The sequence below is a fragment of the Antechinus flavipes genome, chromosome 1 (assembly GCF_016432865.1).
Source record: "Antechinus flavipes isolate AdamAnt ecotype Samford, QLD, Australia chromosome 1, AdamAnt_v2, whole genome shotgun sequence".
NCBI lineage: Eukaryota > Metazoa > Chordata > Mammalia > Dasyuromorphia > Dasyuridae > Antechinus > Antechinus flavipes.
This window is the reverse complement of record NC_067398.1, coordinates 51,421,123-51,443,425: the sequence shown is the minus strand read 5'-3', so window position 1 is coordinate 51,443,425 and position 22,303 is coordinate 51,421,123. Positions and strand designations below refer to the sequence as shown.

At 42.8% G+C, this 22,303-nt stretch overlaps 2 protein-coding genes across 2 annotated transcripts in view; one reads left to right on the top strand and one right to left on the bottom strand.

Annotated features, from left to right (window-relative positions):
* SYN2 (synapsin II) overlaps positions 1-22,303 on the bottom strand; it is a 262,810-nt gene that overhangs the window by 47,722 nt on the left and 192,785 nt on the right. The window lies entirely within an intron of this gene.
* On the top strand, positions 1,297-21,471 carry TIMP4 (TIMP metallopeptidase inhibitor 4). The gene is made up of 5 exons (XM_051982477.1): positions 1,297-1,838; positions 10,588-10,685; positions 15,202-15,316; positions 18,705-18,829; positions 20,657-21,471. The coding sequence occupies exons 1-5, from the start codon at positions 1,706-1,708 to the stop codon at positions 20,852-20,854; spliced, it is 669 nt and encodes a 222-aa protein (XP_051838437.1). The 5' UTR covers positions 1,297-1,705; the 3' UTR covers positions 20,855-21,471.

Below are 22,303 nucleotides of genomic sequence, written 5' to 3'. Positions count from 1 at the left end.
CAGGGTCTCAGCCATCTTGGCAAAAAGAGGATGCAAGTTGTCCAATGTTACATGCATGGCTGGGAACTTGATTCTTTGCCCACTGATCTTCCTCCTCGGCCCACTTTGCTTTAACACTTTTTACATTAGACCAGTCTAGGAGTCAGCAATCTTTTTAAATCAGTGTGCCAAGTGTTCATTCATCCACTTCTTTGCTGGTGATGATGTGGGGGAAGGGGGGATACAGAGACTGAAGGAGCCTGCCTGGCTCCTCCAAATTCAAGGCCGAGGTGAATCCAGGGATATCTTGGAAGAATTCTCTGAAGCCTTAGTTGCCAGGAATTTTGATGATCTAGGTTGGTCAGGAAGTCATAAGGGGAGGGCTCAAAACACGTGTCCCCTCACACCTCTCCCACACCATCAGCCTCTATGGCCCTATAACCCACCTTTTGTGCCATCTTGGGCAGGCGTGCCACAGGTTGCCAAGCCCTGGACCAGCCCTGTCAACCACAAGCATCCTCTTCTCATTCCATGTGGCTAATCCTGTAGCATGCAACTAATCTGGTTAAGACCTCAGTGTGGGGCACAGATCCTCTCTTCCTCTTCCTTTGCCTTGATGCCCCCCTCCAAAAAAACTGTAGCCCAAGGGAGGTCAGCAGAGCAGAGTTAAGAGGTCAGAGTCGGAAAGCCAGAGTGAAGGAATAGACTCCGGGTTCCTGGGCGTCTGAAGCCCAGCCTTCCACCCTCCCCCACTCCAGGGAAAATCACAGGAAGGGAGTTGGTTCAGATGCCAACTGTCCGCAGAGCCTGGGACCCTGGGCATGGGAAAGGGATTCAAACGCTGCTGTTGCTGGCGCCTGTCCCTCGGAGAGAGGCAGCCCTCTCTGCCTCTCTGTTTGCTGTTTGTTTGGGGCCTCACAAATGGGGCATTGAAAACACTTCCTGCAGCTGAATGACGCCCTGTGTCGCCTACCGCAGGCGGGCACTGTGGCCCAGCTCACAGGCTGGCTGCATTTGGGGGGAAGCCTGCAGGGTGGGGCAGGGAAGAGGGGTTCCTGCAGTGTCCTCTCCTCTCCCGGGAAAGAGAGGAATCCTCCCTTCCCTTCTTCCCCCTGATCAGAACAGCTGTGCTCAGACCTCTCCTGGGCCACCAGGTCCCCTTCTTGCCTAGGGATTCAATAAAATCTCCCCCAGTCCGGAGGGGAATAGCGGGAGGTGGGGAGTGGAGAAGGAGGGAGGGCAGAGGCTTCGGTTATTAATAGTTCTCCTGACTCAGAGCCACCCCGTTATGCGAAACCAAGTAAGGTAACCCCCTCTTTGGAGACAAGATGCCTCTGGCTGTCAGCGATGGGCTGGGAGCGAGGCCCAGAAGGCGGGGTTAGCCCCAAGGGGTCGGGGCCATAAATAAGAGGGTCGCGTGTCAGGGAGATAAACATGAGGGGGTGCTGGGCCTGAACGGAGTCGCCAGGGGCTGTCCGGAGCAGAGGGAGGCGGAGCGCCAGTGCCAAGGCCAGCGCCAGCGTCGGAGAGGCATCGGCAGCGCCCGCGCCCGCGCCAGCGCTCTCGGCAGCCGAGCCCAGGCCAGCCTCAGCCCGAGAGCCCCCGGCGGGCCGCAGCCGGGCCGTCCCGTCCCGTCGGCGAGGGCAGCGGGGCCAGGAGAGGCGCTCGCCTCTGCGCGGGGCGGCGCGGCCCGGGGTGCGCTCCGGGGCAGGGGGGCGCTGCCAGCATGCCTGTCGCCCTCAGTGCCTGGTGGCTGTCCGGGCTGCTGCTGGGGCTCAGCCTACAGCTCCGGGCCCGGGTGGAGGCGTGCAGCTGCGCCCCCGCGCACCCCCAGCAGCTGCTCTGCGCCTCGGCCATAGGTGAGTGCGCCCGGGGCGGGCGGCCGGGATGGGGGGCGGCGCGCGGGACTGGCGGGCACCGCTCCAGACTCTCTGCGTGTGGGACCGGAGGGTGCGGGCAGTTTGTTACGCTCGAACGATCACAGAATGCCCGAGCCGGGGAGATCGGTCCGGTCCAAGCCTCCGAACCCGGTTTTACAGTTGGGGAAACAGATCCAGAGAGAGAGGCAGGGATTTGTGTGAAGTCACACAGCGAGTTAATCGCGGCAGAGGCGGGATTAGAAAGGTCTCCTGACTTCCAGACTGGCGCTCTTGGCTCTATCCCAGCTGCACTGGGGAGAGGTGGGGGGAGGGGGACTCCAGAGCTTGCATATGGGTCATTAATAAGAGTTTGCCCAGTGGCTTTTATCAGGAGAAAACATTCCGTCTCCTCACCCCTCCCCAGCGCCCTCTCCCAAAGCCAAAACCAACTTCCCTTCATCCACTCTTACACTGCTTCCTTCTTAACTCTTAAACTAAGGCACTGGGAGAGGACTCATTGCTATAGCAACATTTGACAAGTGGAAAGTCACTGGTTTTTATGGGACAAAGAAAATGTACAAAGAGTCCTCCCCGGCACCCAATGACCAATGGCATGGAATCCCAGTTCATTAGAGCTGAAAGGGGATCTAGAGATCTAAGCCAAATTTACTTTATAGATGGGGAAACTGAGTCCAGGGACAGGAAAAGTGTCCTAACATTTGTGATCCAAGAGGGACTAGAACCAAATTCTCTTTTTTTGTTTTGGATGCAGAGGGTTCTTTCCAGTACATTCACCACACCGCCTTCTCTGTCCTTGCCTTTACTCACCTAAGAAAATTCAGTAAAGTGAACAGGATGTTAGAAGATCAAGCAGAGGCGTTATTTTAAACATGGGCTCTTCTAGCCCAGAACCTTAGCTGCTAATGCAGAAAGTCAGGGTTGGGTAGGGGAATGAACTCTGGAATGAGAGTAAGAGGTCCCAGGATTCAATTCCCCACTTTCCTACTTTAGACAACTCACAACTTCTCTGATTCTCATTTGTAAGAGAAAGATAAAAACTTCTAAGATCCCTTTTGGCTCATATTCTATATGTAGTGACTCCAGAACTTCTCCTATTCCATCCCTTGCAAGGATATATTTTTTAAAAAATTAAATTATTGAATTCAGCTTGATTTCTTGGGATTGACCTCTTTCTCTTTGAAGTTGAATGCCAAGCTAGAGGAAAAACCCATACAAAGTTAGAATCTGAAGAGTTCTCCCAACCATGAACACATTCTGTACCCTCCCTCATGAGCAGTCATTGAGCCAATGGAAAACTCTACTCCTGGAGGCTCCCCCTTTCTACTTCTGAGCTGTTGTAATTTTTAGGGTAGCAATCCTTGACTGGAAATCTGCCTACGAAACTTTCAGGGTAGTTCTGCCCTCTGAGACTGAGCAAAGTGAATCAGATCCCTCTTCTACATGTCATCCTTTTGAATATGTGAAGACAGCCAATAGAGTCCCCTGCTGCGCTTTATGTTCTTTCAACTAAGCTATTCCTTCAGTTCTGTCTCCTGTAGCCTGGGTTTGGGTTTTAGTCCCCTTATCATCATAGCTGGTGTTCCCTCCATGTTCTCAAGTTTGTTCATATCTTTCCTAAAATGTAGCAACCAGAACAAATCAAATTTTCAGGCAATTGTCTGAGGAGGAAGGATTGGAAGTCCCTGTTCTGGACATTATGATTCCATCAAAGCAGCCTTTAATCAGAGTGATTGTGCATGTGACTCTATTGGCTTGAATTTAGCTAAAAACATATCTTTTCCACATAAATTATTATCTAGGAATGGTTTCCTTATCCTGCACTTAGCATTTAGAGTTGAAAGGCACCTCAGAGGTTTGTCCCATCCCTCTCATTTTACAAATACAAAAACTAATACCAACAGGCTGATATCACAGTATTCAAAGCTTGGAACATTTGACTTTTTCTTTACATTTTATTATTAGTGTTAGAATTATTTATTAGTAGTAAATACTAATATCAATGCTATTATTATATTTTTACTATTACTTATCTGTATAGATTTTTTGTCAGTCAACAAGCAGTCAGTCTACAACCATTGTAAAAAACATCTATCATATGTTAAGTGTTGGAGATCCAAAAAAAGGTAGAAGCCAATCCTTGCTCTCAAGGAGCCCACAAGAAGCAGAGAACATACAGACAACTATGTACAAACAAGATATAGACAGGTTAAATTAGAGATTCAACAGAGGAAAAACACTTATATTAAGGGAGATCAAGAAAGCCTTCCCAAGAAGGTGGGATTTTACCTAAGAATTGACAGAATCTAAGAGGCAGAGAAGGGGAGGAAGAGCATTCCAAGCATGGGATAGTAAATGAAAATACATAAGAGTTGGGAGATGTTTTGTCTAAATCAAGAAAGAACAGAAAGGTCATTACATAGAGTGGGGCAGGGAGTGTAAGAAGTAAGTAGATTGGAACAGTAGGAAAATACAGATTATAGAGGATTTTAAACAGAGGATTTACATCGGGTACTGGAAGCAATAGAGAACCAGTGAAATTGATTGACTAGAAGAAATGAGATGATCATAATTTCATTTTTGGAAGATCAATTTGACAACTGAGTGGAAAATGGACTGGAGTGGGAGATACTTGAAGTAGGGAAACCAATAAATAGACTATTACAATATTCTAGGTGGGAGGTGATGCAGCCCTGAACCAGAGCAGGGGCAATGTCAGAAGGGAGAAGGAAGCATATAATGAGAGATATGCTAGAAATGTCAGCGCTAACAACTGATTGGAGGGGGAGTGGGAAGAAAGATTAAGGAGTTAAAAGTAACATCTGCGTTTTGAAGCAAGGTGACTGGAAAGATGGTGATACCTTTGATAATGAAGTCAGAAAGAGGGGAAGTTGGGGGGACAGAGAAAAAGTTCAGTTTTAAACATATTGAGGTTCAAATATGTATGGGCTATCCAATTCAGAATGTCCAATAGATGGTTGGAAACATGAGACTAGAAATCAGGAAAGAGATCAATGTTGGACAAATGAATATGAGAATCATCTGCATAATTGGTAGTTAAAATGATGGGAGCTGATGAGATCAAGTAAAGTTGAATAGAGTTAGAAGAGAAAAAACCTCAGGACAGAGCCTTGGGGCATACCTCCCCATAGTTCACCAATGTGACTGGATGAAAATCCAGTAAAGGAGACCAAGAAGAAACCATCAGAGAAATAGGAAGAGAACCAACAGAGAAGAGCGTTTTGAAAATTTAGACAGAAGAGTGCATCAAAATGAGAGGGCTATGATGTCAAAGGCTGTAGAGAAGGATGAGGGCTAAAGAAAACGCCATTGTATATGATAATTGAAGGATCATTGGTAATTTTGGAGAGAGCAGTTTCAGTTGAGTAATGAAGTAGAAAACCAGACAGCAGAGAGTTAAGAAGGGAGGAAGAGAAAGAAGAGACATCAATTATAGATATCCTCCTCTAGGAGTCTCGCCAGAAAAGGGAGAAGAGATATGGGACACTAGCTAGCAGGGATGCCATCCAGGATGCTACAGATCCCTCTCAATTAGCAACACTTAGTTAATTTTGAATCTTTCACATAGTTTGGTTCCAAGAAATCAAGGTTTTACTGCAGTTCCCACTATATCATTCCCTGCATTATTTAGAGCCTCCTGACCTTCAGAATTAATAGAAGAGGGGACTTTTCAATGGGTGGTTTCCTTTCTTCCTTTAATGTCCTCTATATAGCTGAGACCTGATTACTCCAGAAACTTTAGGCAAAGGGATATGGAAAAAAGTGGGCATGCTGTGGTCCCTTCCATTCCCTGGCTCCCCATTCTAGTCAGAGTGCCTATAAACCCTTCATTACCCCAGCCAATGTAGAACGTGAATTTCCAACCCTACCCCCAATTAGCATTTCTATGGCCTGAGAAATCCTCTCTGCATACTGAGTAATGGCTTTCTGGACCTGATGCGACATTTTTGTGGCCTCGGCTCTATTTGCGACTAGCAGTTAGTCCTGTTCCGATGGGCTGCCTTTGGAACATTTTTCTTGGATTATCTACTCAAAACACCAGGGATCTAGTGAGATGGGGGAGGGAGATAGGGTTAAGGACAATAAAAGTGGTATTAATGGGAAACATTTCCCAATCTGCTTCTTAATGACTGGATGATCCAGGGCAAGCCATTTATTTTTTGGGCCTCAATTTCCTCATTTGAAAAATGGGGATAATAATAGCACCCACCTCTTATTATTGTTCAGTCCTGTCGGACTCTTCAGGGCCTATTTGGGGTTTTCTTAGCAAAGACACAGAAGTGGTTGGCCATTTTCTTCTCTAGTTCATTTTACAGATGAGGAAATTGAGGTAAACAGGTGTGCTATCCATTGCCACCAAGGATCATGTTTAGTGCTAGAAGGGATCTTAGGGTCCATCTGGTCATTTTGGAAATGAAGAAACAGATTAAGCTCAGGATTACATAACTAATGTGTGCAAAGTGGAATCTGAATCCAGGTCTTTCTGCCTCCAGTTCCAGCCTTTTAACTTTATTCTTTCAGGTTGACTCTAGGTCATCTCATGCAGGGTAGTTGGGAATATCAATTCAATAAGCATTGATTAAGCTCCTACTCTGCCCCCTCTAAAAAAGACAAAACCTGACATTCCCTATCCTCAAGGAGCTTGCATGAGGATGGTATGAGTACCAAGTTAACATTAGCTATTATTACTCTGAGGACTTTTCCTGATGAAGCTGCTGATGGGTAGGCAGGAAAGTAGTAGATGGTACCTGCTTTGGGTAACATCCAGCCCCAGAGGCATGGATGTCCATGAAATGGGCTAGATCTACAGCTTGAAGGACCTTGGACACCATCTCGTCCAACAGTTTCACTTTACCAATGAAGAAACTGAAAATTCCCAGGGATGTGATGATTTTCCAGGAGATGAATTTTACCTGGATGCCCTCTTGACACATTAAATTCAATATGCCCAAATCTGAACTCATCATCTTAGCTAATAAACCTGCTCTTCCTGCAAACCTTGTTTTCTGGGTTAGTGGTCCCATCATCCTCCCAGTAACCCAAGTTTATAACCTCAGAGACATCTAGTCTACCTACTAACTTCCCGTATCTCTACCTCCCCAGTCTATCAGTTGCCCAGTTCAGCTAATTCTCCCTCCACTCCACATCTCTAACATCTGTTCCATATGTTGAACTCCACTAGAAATGAGGTCACTAAACTACATAAAAGGATCCCTGATGGTTACATATTGACTTAGAAAACCACTTATTTAACATTATTTATGATTTAGGATCAAGGAGGTACAGTGGATAAAGTACTGAGTCTGGAAACAGGAAAACCTGAATTCAAATCTTGGTCTCAGACTTATAAACTTATAAACTGTGTGATCCTAAGCAACTCACATAATCCTATTTATATAAGTTTACTGATCTGTGAAATGAGCTTGAAAAAGAAATGGTAGAGCACTTTATTATCTTTGCTAAGAAAACCCCAAATGGGAATCCAAAAAGTCAGATACAGTGAAACCACTGAATATCACAAATACTCTACCATATTTTTATTTTCTTAAATATTTTCCAATGTATTTCAAGCTGGCTCCAAGTATATCAGACCCCAGTACTCTCCCACAAAGATATTTAACATCTTTAAGTAGTCGCCTACTTCAGGCCTTCATTACTTCTTTCCTGGACGATTGTGACAGCCTTCTAGTTGTGCTTTCTATATCAGACATCCCCACTAAAAGCTAAGCTATGGAGTTAAAGTACAGGCTGACTATGTCACTTTCCTCCCCCAGAATCATCAAAGGCTCCCTATTGCCAATCCAAACTCCTCAACCTGACATTTAAAGGCCCTTCACCATCGGGCGCCACACTTTCATGCACTGTGCATGTCAAGAAAATTGTTCCCCAAACTTGCAATTCTCTCTCTCGCCTCCATTTTTAAAGATGGGGACTATGTTTTTAATTAATGTAGAGTTCCAAGTGAAGCATTACCTTTACCGACAAAAATCTATACCTCCTCTTCTGCTCATTACAGGCTAAGAGAGTTTCTGGGGCACTGAGAGATTAGGGGATTTGTCCAGTCAGTCTAGTATGTGTCACATCCAAGTGTTCCTGATTCTGTGGCTAGCCCTCCTGAGTCCAGTACCCCACATCCCCATGCAGCTGCTTTTCAGAATCCTTATCTTCCCTAAGACTCAGCCAGGTATCCCTCTCCTCAGCAAAGCTCTTCTGGTCCTCTCAGGATTCACCACTTGTTCTCCAAATTTCCCAAAGTGCTTTACTGGATGATATCTCCCTTGCTTATTGTATAGAATAAAGGGCCATTTCCAGTCATTCTGATCTGTATCTGGCCATTGGACCCAGATGACTCTGGAGGAGAAAATGAGGCAGGTGACCTTGCTCAGTCCTCCCTCTCTTAAATCCAATTCACTTGCATGTCGTGGCGTCATCTCCCTGATTTCATGGTCCTTTTTGAGAAAGGACAAACATCAATACCTAAGCTGTATCCCCTGCAGAATGTTGACTTCTTAAAGGCTGGGGCTGTTAATTTTTTTTCATTTTTCTCTTTATATCCCCAGGGCCTTGAATAGAATAGACTCATAATAAATGGCTATGGCATGTAAGCAATGGCTACAAAGGGGGGAAGGAAGGACTGAGCCTGAGTAGAAAAGTCTTGGGGAAAAAGGAAGAGAATTTTCTTCAAATGGATGGAGAGACATTAAGTGGAAGAAGGAAAAGACTCGGTCTGTGCTGTTCCTGAGGGCAGAGCCTAAACCCCTGGGTGACAGTAACTGGGAATTCATTATAAAATATTCTAACAGTGAGAGCTATCCCAGTGACAAAGTGGGCTGCTGCCACCTTATGAGATAATGATGTTCATTGTGTGTTCAAGCAGAGGTCAGATGTGCAGTAGTCAAGGATGCAGTAGAAGGAATTTCTAAATCAGGTTGGAGGAGGGGATTGGCAAGATGATCTTTATAGTGGAATATCTGATAGATATTGTTCCTGGAGTCAGGAAGGCCCAAGTTCAAATTCAGCCTCAGATACTTGCTAGCTATGGGACCTTGGGCAAATCACTTGAATGCTGTTTGCCTCAGTTTCCTCATGTGTAAAATGAGGGTAATATAGCTTCTACTTCATAGGATTGTTGTGAGAGGGAAAGTCAAATGAGGTAATATTTATAAACCATTTAATATGGTGCTAGTAGGTGCTTAATAAACATTATTCCTGTCCCCTTCCAGTTCCCTTTCTTCCAAATCTGAGCTTCTGAGATTCTAGTGTCCAGGTGAGCTTCAACATATATTTGTGTTCTTGTCCCTTCCTACAATGGCTACAAGGTCCTCCTAACCTTTCTTCACTTCTTCCTTTACCACCTAGATCACTGTTTGATCTCATTATCCTGCCTTCCTGGTTCCCCAAAGACTAGTGGCTCACTAAGAACAACAATAACTAGAATTTACAATTATTATTATCTACAATTATTATCCTCACAACAACCCTGGGAAGTAGATACCATTATCATCGTTCCCATTTTACAATTGAGGAAATTGAGACAGACAAAAGTGACTTACCCAGGATCGTATAGTTAGTAATGATGATGATGATGATGACTATTAACATTTATTAAGCACCTGTCAGACACGGTGCTCAATGCTTTATAAGTCATCCTATATGATCTTTATAACAACCCTGCAAGATAGATGCTATTATTATCCCCATTTACAGATGAGAAAATTGAGATTTAAAAAAAAAAAAGCTTAAATGGTTCACTCAGGATTACACAGCTAGGTAATGGAAGCTAGATTTGAACTTAGGTTTTCCTGATTCCAGGTCCATTGTTTTATCCTCTGTATTATCTGGCTACTCAATGCCACAGGGGAGGAGGGACAAGAAATTCTAACTCAGGGCATTAATGAACTCCCTTAAACTTGTTTAACAGCCAAGGATGTCTATAATTATGACATTCCAATTGTACCATGACATCATAACTATAATGAGGATATCATAATTATAATCATCACTATAATTATAGCTGTAGTTGCTGTATCATCCATAATGATGATGTCATAATTATAATAACTATAATCACAATATCATAATTATATTCATGGTATCATGGCATCCACGACATCATGACGATAATCATGACATCATCAATGTGATCATGATACCACAATGGTGATCGTGACATCATAACTATAACCACATATCATGACATTGTCCCTATAATCAATAAAACATGTTTTTTTCAAATTTCTTTTGTGTACATTATCTCCTTTAACTTTTACAGCAATCTTGTGAGGGAGAGAGGTACTGTAACCCTTATCTTGTAGATGAAGAAAGAAGAGAAATTATTTACTTGAGATCGCACAGCTATTTAGTGGCAGAACCAGAATCCAGTTCATCTAATACACATTCTGCCATATCATAGACCCATTCCTTGAAACAACTTACAGTAAATAGCATTTTCTCTAAGTTCCTATACTAAAAAATAATATACTTCAAATAACGACTCCCTATGGGATCTTTTTCAGTCTGGCTTTTCAGAGAATAGATTTTTTTTTAAACTTCAGACATCCCAGCCCTGGTTGTTTCCACCTTCCAGGAAAACTGACATGGGAGCCCCTGACTCATCCAATGTCTGGGACCAAAGGGCTGACCATGACAAGCTTTTCAGGCCACTAAACCTCTACTCTTCTAATGGGTCCTTCCTCTTCTTTCTTTGCAGTGATCCGGGCAAAGGTGTCCAGTGAAAAAGTGGTCCCAGCCAGTGAGGATCCAGCTGACACCCAGAAAATGATCCAATATGAAATCAAACAGATAAAGGTAGAAAGAAAAGGGCCAGAAAGTCCCTTCTTTTTGGTTTTCTGCTTGAGATCCATGTTTTGGGACATGAATGGGACAGGGTGAATTCATTCTGGGGGAATAGATGGGTCAACAATAATCCTATGAGGACGCAATTAGGATGTGGGGGGAGGAGCAGTGGTCAGCATCTTCTTTTATACATGGAGAAACTGAGGCAGGAAGAATGACTGAGTGAGTCAGTTATAGAGAAAGAGACACAACTTAAGTTTTCTGACTCTTCACTTTTGTCAACGACCACCTTCCGATCCAAGTTCCTAGCACAGAAGTTCTTAAATCTTTTGGGTTATGAACTCCTTTGTCAATCTGGCGAAACCTATAAATCCTTTCTCAGAATGACGGTTTTAAATGTAGAGAGTAAAATTCTTAGGATTGCCAAGGAAACCAATGTTACTGAAATACTGTTATCAGGATGTTTTTTAAAAGTAAGTTTTTGGCGGCCAGCTAGGTGGGGAAGTAGATAAAGCAACCAGCCCAAGAGTCAGGAGAACCTGAGTTTAAATGTGGCTCCAAACACTTATTTACTTAGCTGTGTGATCCTGCACTTAATCCTGATTACCTCAAAAAAGTTTCTATGCTCAATCACATGGGAAAATGGAAGAGATGGGATGCCATGGAGGTCACCACCATGAAATAAAAGGAAAAGATGGAGTAATAGTGTAGACTGTTAAGCGCAGAAGTGGCCAAAACAATTCTTAAAAAACACTAGATCCTTCTGTAAGTGCTATTTGGCTCCTTTTTGGTTCCTGCAAACACATGGTATTTGAAGCTGAGAAATAGTGAACACATACTTTTAGAGGATCTAATGGAAAGGGGGTGCTCTTGGCCATAAAATTTAGAGCAAGAAAAACCCCTTGTACTTCAATTTATATTGTTCATTTCATAGACATGAATGTGAAGGGAGATGAAATAGTTTGCTCAAGAGGGTCTATGACTCATTGCCTCTCTCATGGCTAGCCAGCTGGATTCTATGTAGCCCATGTCATGGTGGCAAGACCAACCCTGATGGTGTCCTGTGTCTCCTTTATGGAAGGCTTTGCTCTCCACTGCCTAGGAGTTCTCTCTATGAAGGCATCTGCTGACAAGAGCTAAAGGTGTTTCCCTCCCCAGGAGAATGGATTTCAGAGCCATCCATGTGCAAAATATCATATACAGTTTGGAAGGTGAACATCAAGGCAGGTCTAAAGCATTCCCCCTAATTAATTACTCTTAATCTCCCAAAGTAAGAAGAAGAAAAGGGTTTTCTATCCTAGTCTCACATCTACATCTATTTGTTTGCTCATTATAGCTTACATTTAAATTGAACCTTCATTCATATAAGGAACTCCTAGTGTGGAAATTCCCGGTTCAGCACCTGTGCTGCAAATTACAGTCCCTTCTAAATTTTTTTTCTTTTTTCTTATTATGGATTTGTCAAATATAATTATTTCTATACCCACACACACATAAACACACACCAAAAAATATAAAAGGAGGTTTCTATGTAAACCACAAATTTCTATTTACATACAATTCATACATCTTAGTCTCAGAGTGTTTGTTACCTCTTTAAATGGCTTGCTCTGCATCAGATAACTAGTACATATCAGATTCAGGTTGGACCTGAATCCAGGTTTTCCTGACTTTAAAGTCAAATTTCTATTCTTTACACTAATTATGTCAAGCTCAAATAGAAATGGGATCCCCATAAGAGTCCCTATGAGTTTCATATTGATTTTAAATATATATATATATATTTTAAAAGAATACTTAAAAATTGTTTGTGTTTAATTGGAAAAATAAAATATTAAAATGTTCAAAAAAGAAAATCACATATTAATATGCTCTATATCCTAATAGTTTTAAATTTATTTTGATAACTGCTCCCCAATTAATTTTAATCTAGTTCCTGCCTGTATGACATCTTGGGTCTACACCTACACCACTTTTCAACTACTACAATAGTATAATAATAAAATGGTTATTTCTATACCATTTTTCAATTTTAAAAAGTGTTCTTACATAATTTTATTTTAACTTCAGAACTGTCATTAAATTATAATGACATAATGATCATTGCCTTGTCATTGATGTACTTTGTAGATAACGAAATAGAGAAGCTAAGGAACTTGCTGGTGGCCACAAAGATAATAAATATGAGGCACTGTTTCCACTCAGGTCTCCCTGCCTGTAAAGTCACATCTCTAATAACAATATCATCTACTTTCACATCCATAAAGAAGCAGCTGGTGATCAGTGGACAGAGCTCTGAGTCTGGAGTCAGGAGGATCTGAATTCAAATCCAGCCTCAGAAACTTATTAGCTGTGTGACACTGAACAAATCACTTAGGAATGCACTAACCCCCCAGGCTTGTTGTGAGGATCAAATGAGATAATATTTGTAAAGCCCTTGTTCGGTTATTTTTTCAATCATAGATGACTTTTCATGACCCCATTTGGGGCTTTCTTGGCAAAAATATTGGAGGAGCTTGCTATTTCCTTTTCTAGTTCTTTTACAGATGAAGAAACTGAGATAAACAGAGTAAAGTAACTTACCCAGCTAGGAAGTATCTGAGCCCAGTTTTGAACTCAGGAAGATGAGCCTTCCTGACTTCAGACCTGGTACTCTATCCACTGCAGCACCACCTAGCTGCCCAGTGGTACACAGTAAGTGCTTAATAAATGCTTGCTTGCTTCCTTCTATATACAATCTCTCCTTTAATTCTCAAAACAACTCTACTATAATATAAGTAGTTATATTTCCCCATTTTATAGATAAAAAACTGAAATTGAGGGGAGGGAAAACCACTTGTTTAAAGTCACCCAACATATGAATGGCAGAATTAGGACCCAAATTTAGATCTTCAAACCCTAAGGCCAGTGATTCTTCAATAGCAATCTCACTGGATATCTTTTGTGTGCTGATACCTGTGTGGATAGCTATCATTGAGGTCCACATGAGTAATTTTTTTCAACTTAAAAATTTCACTTATTGAATTCATTTGAATCTATTCACATTTTTAGATTTTAAATTTAAAACATTTTAAATTATGATTTTTTAATTTGTAATTTTTTAAAAGATTTGCTTATTTACCTTTAAAGAATAGGAAACTTAAAATTTCCATGCTACTCTAAATGGACACAGAGATAAGGAGACACATGTACATATACATGTGATTGCCACACATGTACATGCATACACATGTAAACCTAAAACACAGACTTCTATGTAGAATCACTATAGAGTCTTCTAATAATTAAGAATAATGATCTAATAGATTAATAATCTAGTAATAATAATATAAAAAGTAAAGACTTTTCAGAGTTTGCTGCATTTTTTGTAATTTTCATCATAAAATTGATTATACTTCTTTGGAACTGATGCCATTAGGTTAAGAGTCGGTTCTGAGCTGTGGAATGAAGGCTCCCCAATCTTATTCTAAAGGAAAATAAAATTTCATTAGTGACTTAATGATGAGTCAGCACAGATATTATACTGGAGATGAGAGCCCAGATCTGTGCCTCCAAAATACAAAAAAGCTCCTGCTACTCACAAAGCAGGTGCTGTTTCTGTGATCTCCCTTAGCCATGACCAGCCATACACATACATGGCAGAAGAGATTGTTTATGTGACTCAACTAGAATCTTGGAAAAGAAAGTCTTCTTTCCCAAATCATATCATTACCTGTCACTGTTTCCTGATATCCCACTGTTAGCTAGCCTTTCCTTTTGCTTAAGATATTGTCTCCCTTTAAAATGCAAACAACCTTGGCAAAGATAACACATTAAGTGTCCTCTGCTATTTATATCTTACTATAATGAGATTTTCATTTGCATCCTGAGAGGCTTACGGAAGAGGATGAGGAAGGAAGAGGAGTGAAAATATAGGAGCCAGTTCTAGGAGCTGAAGTTGGGCTGGAGCAGTCTCTTCTTTATCCCCTTACAGCAGAGATTCTTAACCATTTAATGTCAGGGACCCTTTGGCAGCCTGGTGACGCCTTTGGACCCTTTCACAGAATAATGTTTTTAGGTGCATAAAATAAAATATGTAGCGCTGTAAAGGAAGTCTACTATCTTGATATATAGTTATTAAAATATAAAAATTAAATTATACATCAAATATAATATATTATATAAATAAATGTTAAATTATATATATATACATATATTTTAAAGCAAATTCATAGATCTGAGGACGTGTCCCTGATTAGAGCCATCCTTGGAAAGAAAGGGTGAGAAGAAGGCTTATAATTCAGCTGCTTTCAAAGTTGCCAGCTTCGTCCCACGTCGGAGCTCTAGAACTACCTTCTCACCACCTGGAACATCCTGAGTCCTCTTTTCATTAAAACTGGCTTAGCCAGGCCTGACACTCACCCACAATTCCCGCATTAACCTCTCCAGGTTGTCTCGTTAATGATGTAAAAGTGAAACATAGTATGTATTTGCCACAAAATGTTACTTCCATCTCACCCAAATTTGCTTTTCTGAACTTGTCTTATAGATGTTTAAAGGGTTTGATAAGGTAAAGGACGTCCAGTACGTCTACACCCCGTTGGACTCCTCTCTGTGTGGGGTCAGGCTAGAAGCCAATAAGAAGAAACAGTATCTCCTCACTGGTAAGTGTCTTGGATCAAGGAAGTGGCCCTTCTGGGGGAGCATTGAAGCAGAAGCTATCTCTCTGCAGTTTGAGGCTTCCGGCTCTACTGGGTTACACTGGTTCAATCAATCAATATGAATCAATAAGCATTTATTAAGTGCTTACTACATGCCATGCACTCTGCTAAATGCTGGAATGGAAATCAACGATTAGTTGGGTTTTCTTATGAATGGAAAGAACTTGTTCCAGTGAGAGGCAAAAATCACAAAATCTCACGGTTTTATATAAAACATATCTTTCTCTAGGAATGCTTTCTACAGCATCTTTGATAATGTCCAGATGTCCAAATGTCCAGATGTCCAAATGTCCAGATGTTCAAATCCCATTTGAACCCTATTATTGATAGGGAACTCTCTACCTCTACAAGACATTCTGTGACATGTTATAGTTGCTAGAAAAATCAATCAGCCTTTCTATAACTCCTCTCCTTTGGTACCAGTCCAACCCTCAAAAGTGAAACAGAAGTTTATTCCCCCTCTTCCACATGACGACCCTTCGTTGGGATTATTCTTTTCCCTGAACCTTTTCTTTTTCACCCTGACCTGCCTCAGGATCTGTAATCATTCCCTAGTTTTCAGTTCTCCTACTCTCCTCTTCTTCTGGATCTGCTCCAGTTTGCCAGTGTTTCTCTTAAAATGTGGCATCTGGTTTTGAACACAGTATTCTTTATATGGAGCTGGTCAGACCGGAAGCAGAGAGGATCATCACTTCTAGACACTATATAAACCTTCCAAGGCTATCCCCCAAATGTAGACAAACCTCTCCCAAATCTGGGATCCACAACTAGAATGGGGGAGGATAGTTTTGTTCCGTCTTTGCTCTCCTGCCATGTGGTTGGAAGATCCCACTGTGCTCATTAAGGGTCAACCGTCAAAAACAGTTGCTTTAGTGCAATGGAATGCTATCTCAATGGCTTTCTCCCAACAAGACGTCTCTGTGTGCCCAAATCACACCTGGAAACAAGACTGTTAGATGGACACAACAGCAGAGAAAATCTCACTCCTGAGCATCATCACTGAGCAGCAAAGGGAGGCTCTTTTCACCCAGATGTTCGCCAGCAACAAGTCCAGATTGAGTGGGGTTCCTGTTGGGGGTGATGGAGCTCTGATTGTATCATGTCCTGATGAGATTTACAATCACCCCAAAAGGGGCTGCCCTGACTATTCACAGACAAGGAGCCAAGTGGGTGGTTCCCGTGTCTACATGATGATGATGGGTGGAAAATGTACGGAGTTTATCCATCTTTGTGTAGGTGTACATAACACATATATGTGTGTGCGTGTAAGCACGCATGTAGAATGTGCGCACAACACACATATACCTGTAGATGTGTATGTAACACACATAGATTATGTGTATATGCACATGTGCACACAGAAGCATGCATAGGTGAATTGTATAATATTTATATACATACATATGTCATCTCTTTTCATATGACTCTCTTAATAATCCTACGAGGTAGGTACTGTTATTATTGCCATTTCACAGATGAGAAAACTGAGACTTCCAGAGGTTAGGATAGCACAGATGGCAAGTGTGTGAAATGGGATTTGAACCTGATTCCAAGTATGGCGGCCCAATCTCTGCTCCATATTTATACAGGGTGGCTTCTTAGTTGATCTTTGCTGAATGAATGCTCTGAGGAACCTTTGGGATAATAAAGAAGTATAAGGGGCAGCCAGTTAGTGCAGTGGATGGAGCATCAGCCCTGAAGTCAGGAGGAGCTGAGTTCAAATCTGGCCTCGGACACTGAGCACTTCCTAGCTGTGTGACCCTGGCCGAGTCACTTAACCCCAACTGCCTCAGCAAAAATTAAAAAAAAAAAAAAAAAGTATAAGACCCAGCTCTTGCTCTTGAGGACCTTAAAGCAAATCAATGGGGAGGAGGAGATAATGAAACTGTTAAATAATAACAAAAGCGGCACAGTAAGGACTGAACACCTAATAATGGGGAGGAGAAGTTTCAAACGTGGGCCCCGGACTCCCAGGCACTCCCAACTGGGCCTGAACTGGCGCCAGGTTAAAATGAAACTGGGAAATATCTTACAAAACAAATTTTAAAAATACAGCAGAATAAATAATGTTAAAATGTGCTTTTCTGAGCCTATCTGATCTGGCAGAGATTCTTATGTACAGTGTAGTGGCCAGGTTTTTATTTGAGTTTGATCCCACAGGGCAACAGCAACGGTTCCCATTTAGTGATTCAGTCTCCTTGAGGGTTCACAGCGATGGCCCAAGAAGTTCATGCTAAAGAGTCTTTAACAGTGAATAATGACAAAGAATAGGATAGGTGACATTAAATGACCCTGGGGGTCACAACACATTTCTTGTTGAAAAGGGTTCACATGGGATATATGGGAATAATAATAAATATGGGAATAATAAACATGGGAAGCTACAAGTATGGTGACACTGTAGGTATCTAGCAGAACTGAACAGGGAGGAATGGGTAGAAGCTTGGTTGGCAAGACAGGGCTCCATGATGGAAGCAGGGTCTGAGTTAGGGGTTAGAAAGCTCCTGTTACAAGAAGCTTTTCTCTCTCTCTCTCTTTCTCTCTCTCTTTCTGTCTCTCTGTCTCTCTGTCTCTCTCTCTTTCTGTCTCTCTGTCTCTCTCTCTCTCTCTCTGTATTTGTGTATATACACATATATATGTATAGAGAGAGATTGAGAAAGAGATATCTATATCTATATCTATATCTTATTTTTTTTTTTTTTTGCTGAGGCAGTTGGGGTTAAGTGGCGTGCCCAGGAGACGTTCTGATGTTGCTGGAACCCGAGGAAGGTTAATGCTTCCCCCAAGGTCCCACAGCCAGGAAATGGCAGCACCGACTCCATGCCCATGACGCCTCCTGGCCCTCCGAAGCTTGAGTAGGGGCTGATAAGTGTTGGGCCCTGGGGGTGACATTCTTGGTGACAGGTTAGAAGGAATGGAAGAAGGGGAAGATCCATTAAATGTCAAGGGAACGGTAGGGACGCCATTTTGGTTGGGATAGTGAAAATATACTGAGATTTCAAATAATAAATTGTATAATTCATTATATATATAATTATACATGTATAGATGGGGCTGGATTGTGTACGGCCTTGAACGCCAGGCACAAGAATTTGTCTGCTGTCAGACATCCATGTTCTTCCCAAGCATACGCGGCTTTTTGAATCTCCTCCTGAACCCAGAGCCAAGGAGGAAGAGAGGGAAGAAGGGAAGGCCAGGCCGGGGCTGCTCCGACTAATTAGTTCCGCTCCTATCGCTGCCGTTAGATGTCCTCAGACTAGGGCCCAGAAGAGCATTAATCCCCAGAAGGGGGCAGGGAACGTGGCTAATGGACTTTCTCTCCTTCTCACAGGCCAGATTATAGAAAATGGCAAAGTATTCATCAATATGTGCAATTACATAGAGCCCTGGGACGACCTGTCCTTCTCACAGAAGAAGAGTCTGAACCATCGTTATCACATTGACTGTAGCTGTAAGGTAAGGGGGGCAGGGAGAAGGGGTGGCTGGGGTGCCCGGCGCCCTGTCTGGGCATGGGGTGCCCCCGCTCCCACTTCCCACAGCAGGGAGAGGGGGCATGGACCGTTGGGGCCAAAATTATCCTCATTTTTTATGAGTTACTGAGGAAATTGCCCAGGGTTACTTGTCAGTTATACAAAGTCACAAATCTAGAAATGGCTATCGTTGGGACCAGGGTACACGGACATGTATGTGCATGTGTGTGTATATATGTATAGGTATGTACATGTATATACATGTATATTGTGTGTATGCATGTATACATTTATATACATACATATATATATATATATATATATATATATATATATACACCCACATATATACATACAGATATGCAAACATCCACATACACACATACACACCTATATTTATATATTTATACACATATATATAAACACACACAAACACATATATACACACAGACAGACGGACGGACGGATGGATGGATGGACGGATGGATGTGTGTTTATGTATAATTACACACACACATATGTCATCTGCTCCCTCTGTGACCTTACTGAGCTTCTCTGAGCCTTAGAGCTTTCATCTGTGATGCAAGGTCAGAGGAGAGGATCCCTGAGTCTTTTCCCCTCAGGCTGGTGCAGAGATTTTCTTCAGAAGTTACATTCTCTGCTCCAAGGGAGGCTGGCCAAGGAACATAGTGTGAAAACTTCCTACTGGGATCTTTTATTTCCCTCAGTAGAGGAAGCAAAAGAAAAAGTCTGCAAAGTGTGTTGGGCAAGCTAGCCAAGTGAAGAGGAGAAGGAGAAAAGAAAAAAAAAATCAGAATCCTTTGCAATTAGAACAGAGAAGACCTGAGTTCTGCATTTTGCTCTGCCTGGGTCCTGTCAGGTAATCTCCCTGGGGGCTCAGTTTCCTGAGCTATAAGATGCCAAGGTAGACCCTCGTTGGCAGAAGTGAGATGGTCCTGTGCTGGGCCTGAGTCAAGAAGACCTAAGTTCAAATCCATCCTTAGCCCCAGGCAAATCACTTAACCCCTATTTGCCTTAATTTCCTCATCTGTAAAATGGGGAGAATAATAGCATTTACCTCCCTGAGTAATAAGGGTCCAATAAGAATTATAATAATTTTAAAGTTCTTAGCACAGTGCCTAGCACATGGTAAGCACTCTGTTAAGTGTTAGCTGCTATTCTTATTATTCTGCCTCAGGTACTTCCTGTCTGTATGACGCCGACAAATCATCTAACCTCTGCCTGCCTCAGTTTCCTCATCTGTACAATTGAGAGAATAGTACCACCTTCCTTCCCCGGTTACTGCGGAGATCCGCTGAGATTATATCTGTGAGATGCTTAGCAGGCACAATTTATGTTAGCTCTTATTGTTGTTGTTATGATTACATTTCTAAAGTCCCCTTTATATCTAAGATTCTTTATTCAGTGACTTGTGAGTCTAAATACATCCCCATAGGTTCACAGGTCAGGGCTTTTTAAACTTTTCCCACTTGTAACCCCATTTTGTGTGAGAAATTTTTACAAGACCCAAGTATATAGGAATATAAAACAGGTATACAAATCAAACATTTACTGATAATAAGTCATAATTTCATGACCCCCCACATTCAGTTACATGGTCGCAACCAGAGTTTAAGAAGCTTTGCTCTAGAGGAAGTAATCCTTCATTTTATAGCTGAGGGAAGCTTAGCACTTTGCCCGAGATCACACAGGTGATAATCACTGGAGTCAGGATTTGAACCCAGCTCCTTTGGCTCAGGAGTCAGTGAATGCTCCCCAGTCCCCCTGACCTCTCGTATTCTCTTCTGTTTAGATCATCACCTGCTACACGGTGCCCTGCTCCATCTCGGGCCCCAACGAGTGTCTCTGGACGGACTGGCTGATTGAGCGGAAGCTCTATGGGCACCAGGCCCAGCATTACGCTTGTGTTAAGCGCAGTGATGGCACCTGTGGCTGGTACCGGGCTGGCCTCCCCCCTGAGAAGGAATTCATTGATATCAGTGAGCCCTAGAGAGAAGCATTACCATACACCCAGCCCCCGGCCTGGAGGCCCGATCCATCCGTCCTTCCATCCTTCATCCTCCCATCCATCCACCCTTCCATCCATCTGTCCTTTCCTGCACAGCTTCCCACTGCTTAACGTAGCCGCTGCTTAGGAACACTGCCAACCTGGTGCAAGGTACCAATGTGTGTGGAACCAGCGGCCGAGGGAGAAGAGGACTCGAGCTCCCGACCAGGGCGGCCCTTCTGAGGAGGCCAGTCAGGGGTCCCGAGTCCCTCTCTGTGCCGGGAAAAGCGGGACCGCCCCAGCCAAAGGGCCGTCGGCCCGTCCCTCTGCTCCGGTTCGCTCCTGTGACTGGCAGAGTCTGGGAAAAAAGACCTCGCGAGAATGATGAGTTGGTCTTTCTGATCAGGCTGGGGCTCGTCTCTGTCCCTCTCCAAAAACAAAAGGTTGAAACGGGAACGAAAGCACTTTCCACGTCTGGAGCTGGCGTGGCGCAGGCCGAACACCGTACAGAGGGTGCACAAATTATTAAGAGCCCCATGGTGTACAAAAGTAACCGCTGTGGTCAAGGCGAGTGAAATGGGCTGATGTGGGGGAATGATTAAAAAGCATCTTGTACCCTTGGCGTGTGTACGTGGATCTCTTCTCGACTGTCTCTCCCCTGGCAAGGCCGGGACAGCATCAGTTATTGCCCGCTGATGTGCTGTGATTATTGTGGGTCGGGAAGCCCTGGGACTTTAGAGACCCATTCCAATGCAGACATCCTTCCTTCAGCAACCCTAAGCACAGCCCCACCCTCTTGTGCAGTCCAAGTCTACTAGAGCGCTTGCATATATTAAACTAATCTCGGTTTCCCTGTAACTTCTGCCCTTTGGCACTTGTTGGATTCTCTGAAGCAACTCAAAAGTTCTGTCCTTCTATATGAAAGCCTTAGCACTCCCATCCATATTTCCTCATGTAACAGACTTCCCTCCCTATCCTACTTTATAAAAAATAGGCCTCCATTTATTTTCTGATGCTTACATTTCCACCCTTTGAACTTCCTTCTTTTAGCATAACCCAGGGGTTCTTAATCTTTCTTGTCATGGACTACTTGGGCAGTCTGGCAAAACCTACAATCGTGCTTTTAAATAAAAAACCAAGAGGCATTATAAAGGAAAGGAATTGCACTAATATATGATTATGTTAAAACATAGTTAAAATAAGTTCATCCACCCCAGGTTCAGAACTCTGAGAACCCAAACAAATACCATTGTTCACTATTAAAATGAAAATATCCCCCTGCATAGAAGGTCCACTTAAAGCCCTCTCTTTTTTTCAAGGGGAGGGAATCCAAGCTTGTGATTTCAAGAGTGTAGGGAACTACCACTAAAGAAATTCTCTCTGCCAATCCAGATTAGTTACTGTTCTATAGGTGATAGTCTGAAGGAAGTGCAGGGGAGGAAGTGGGAGGGG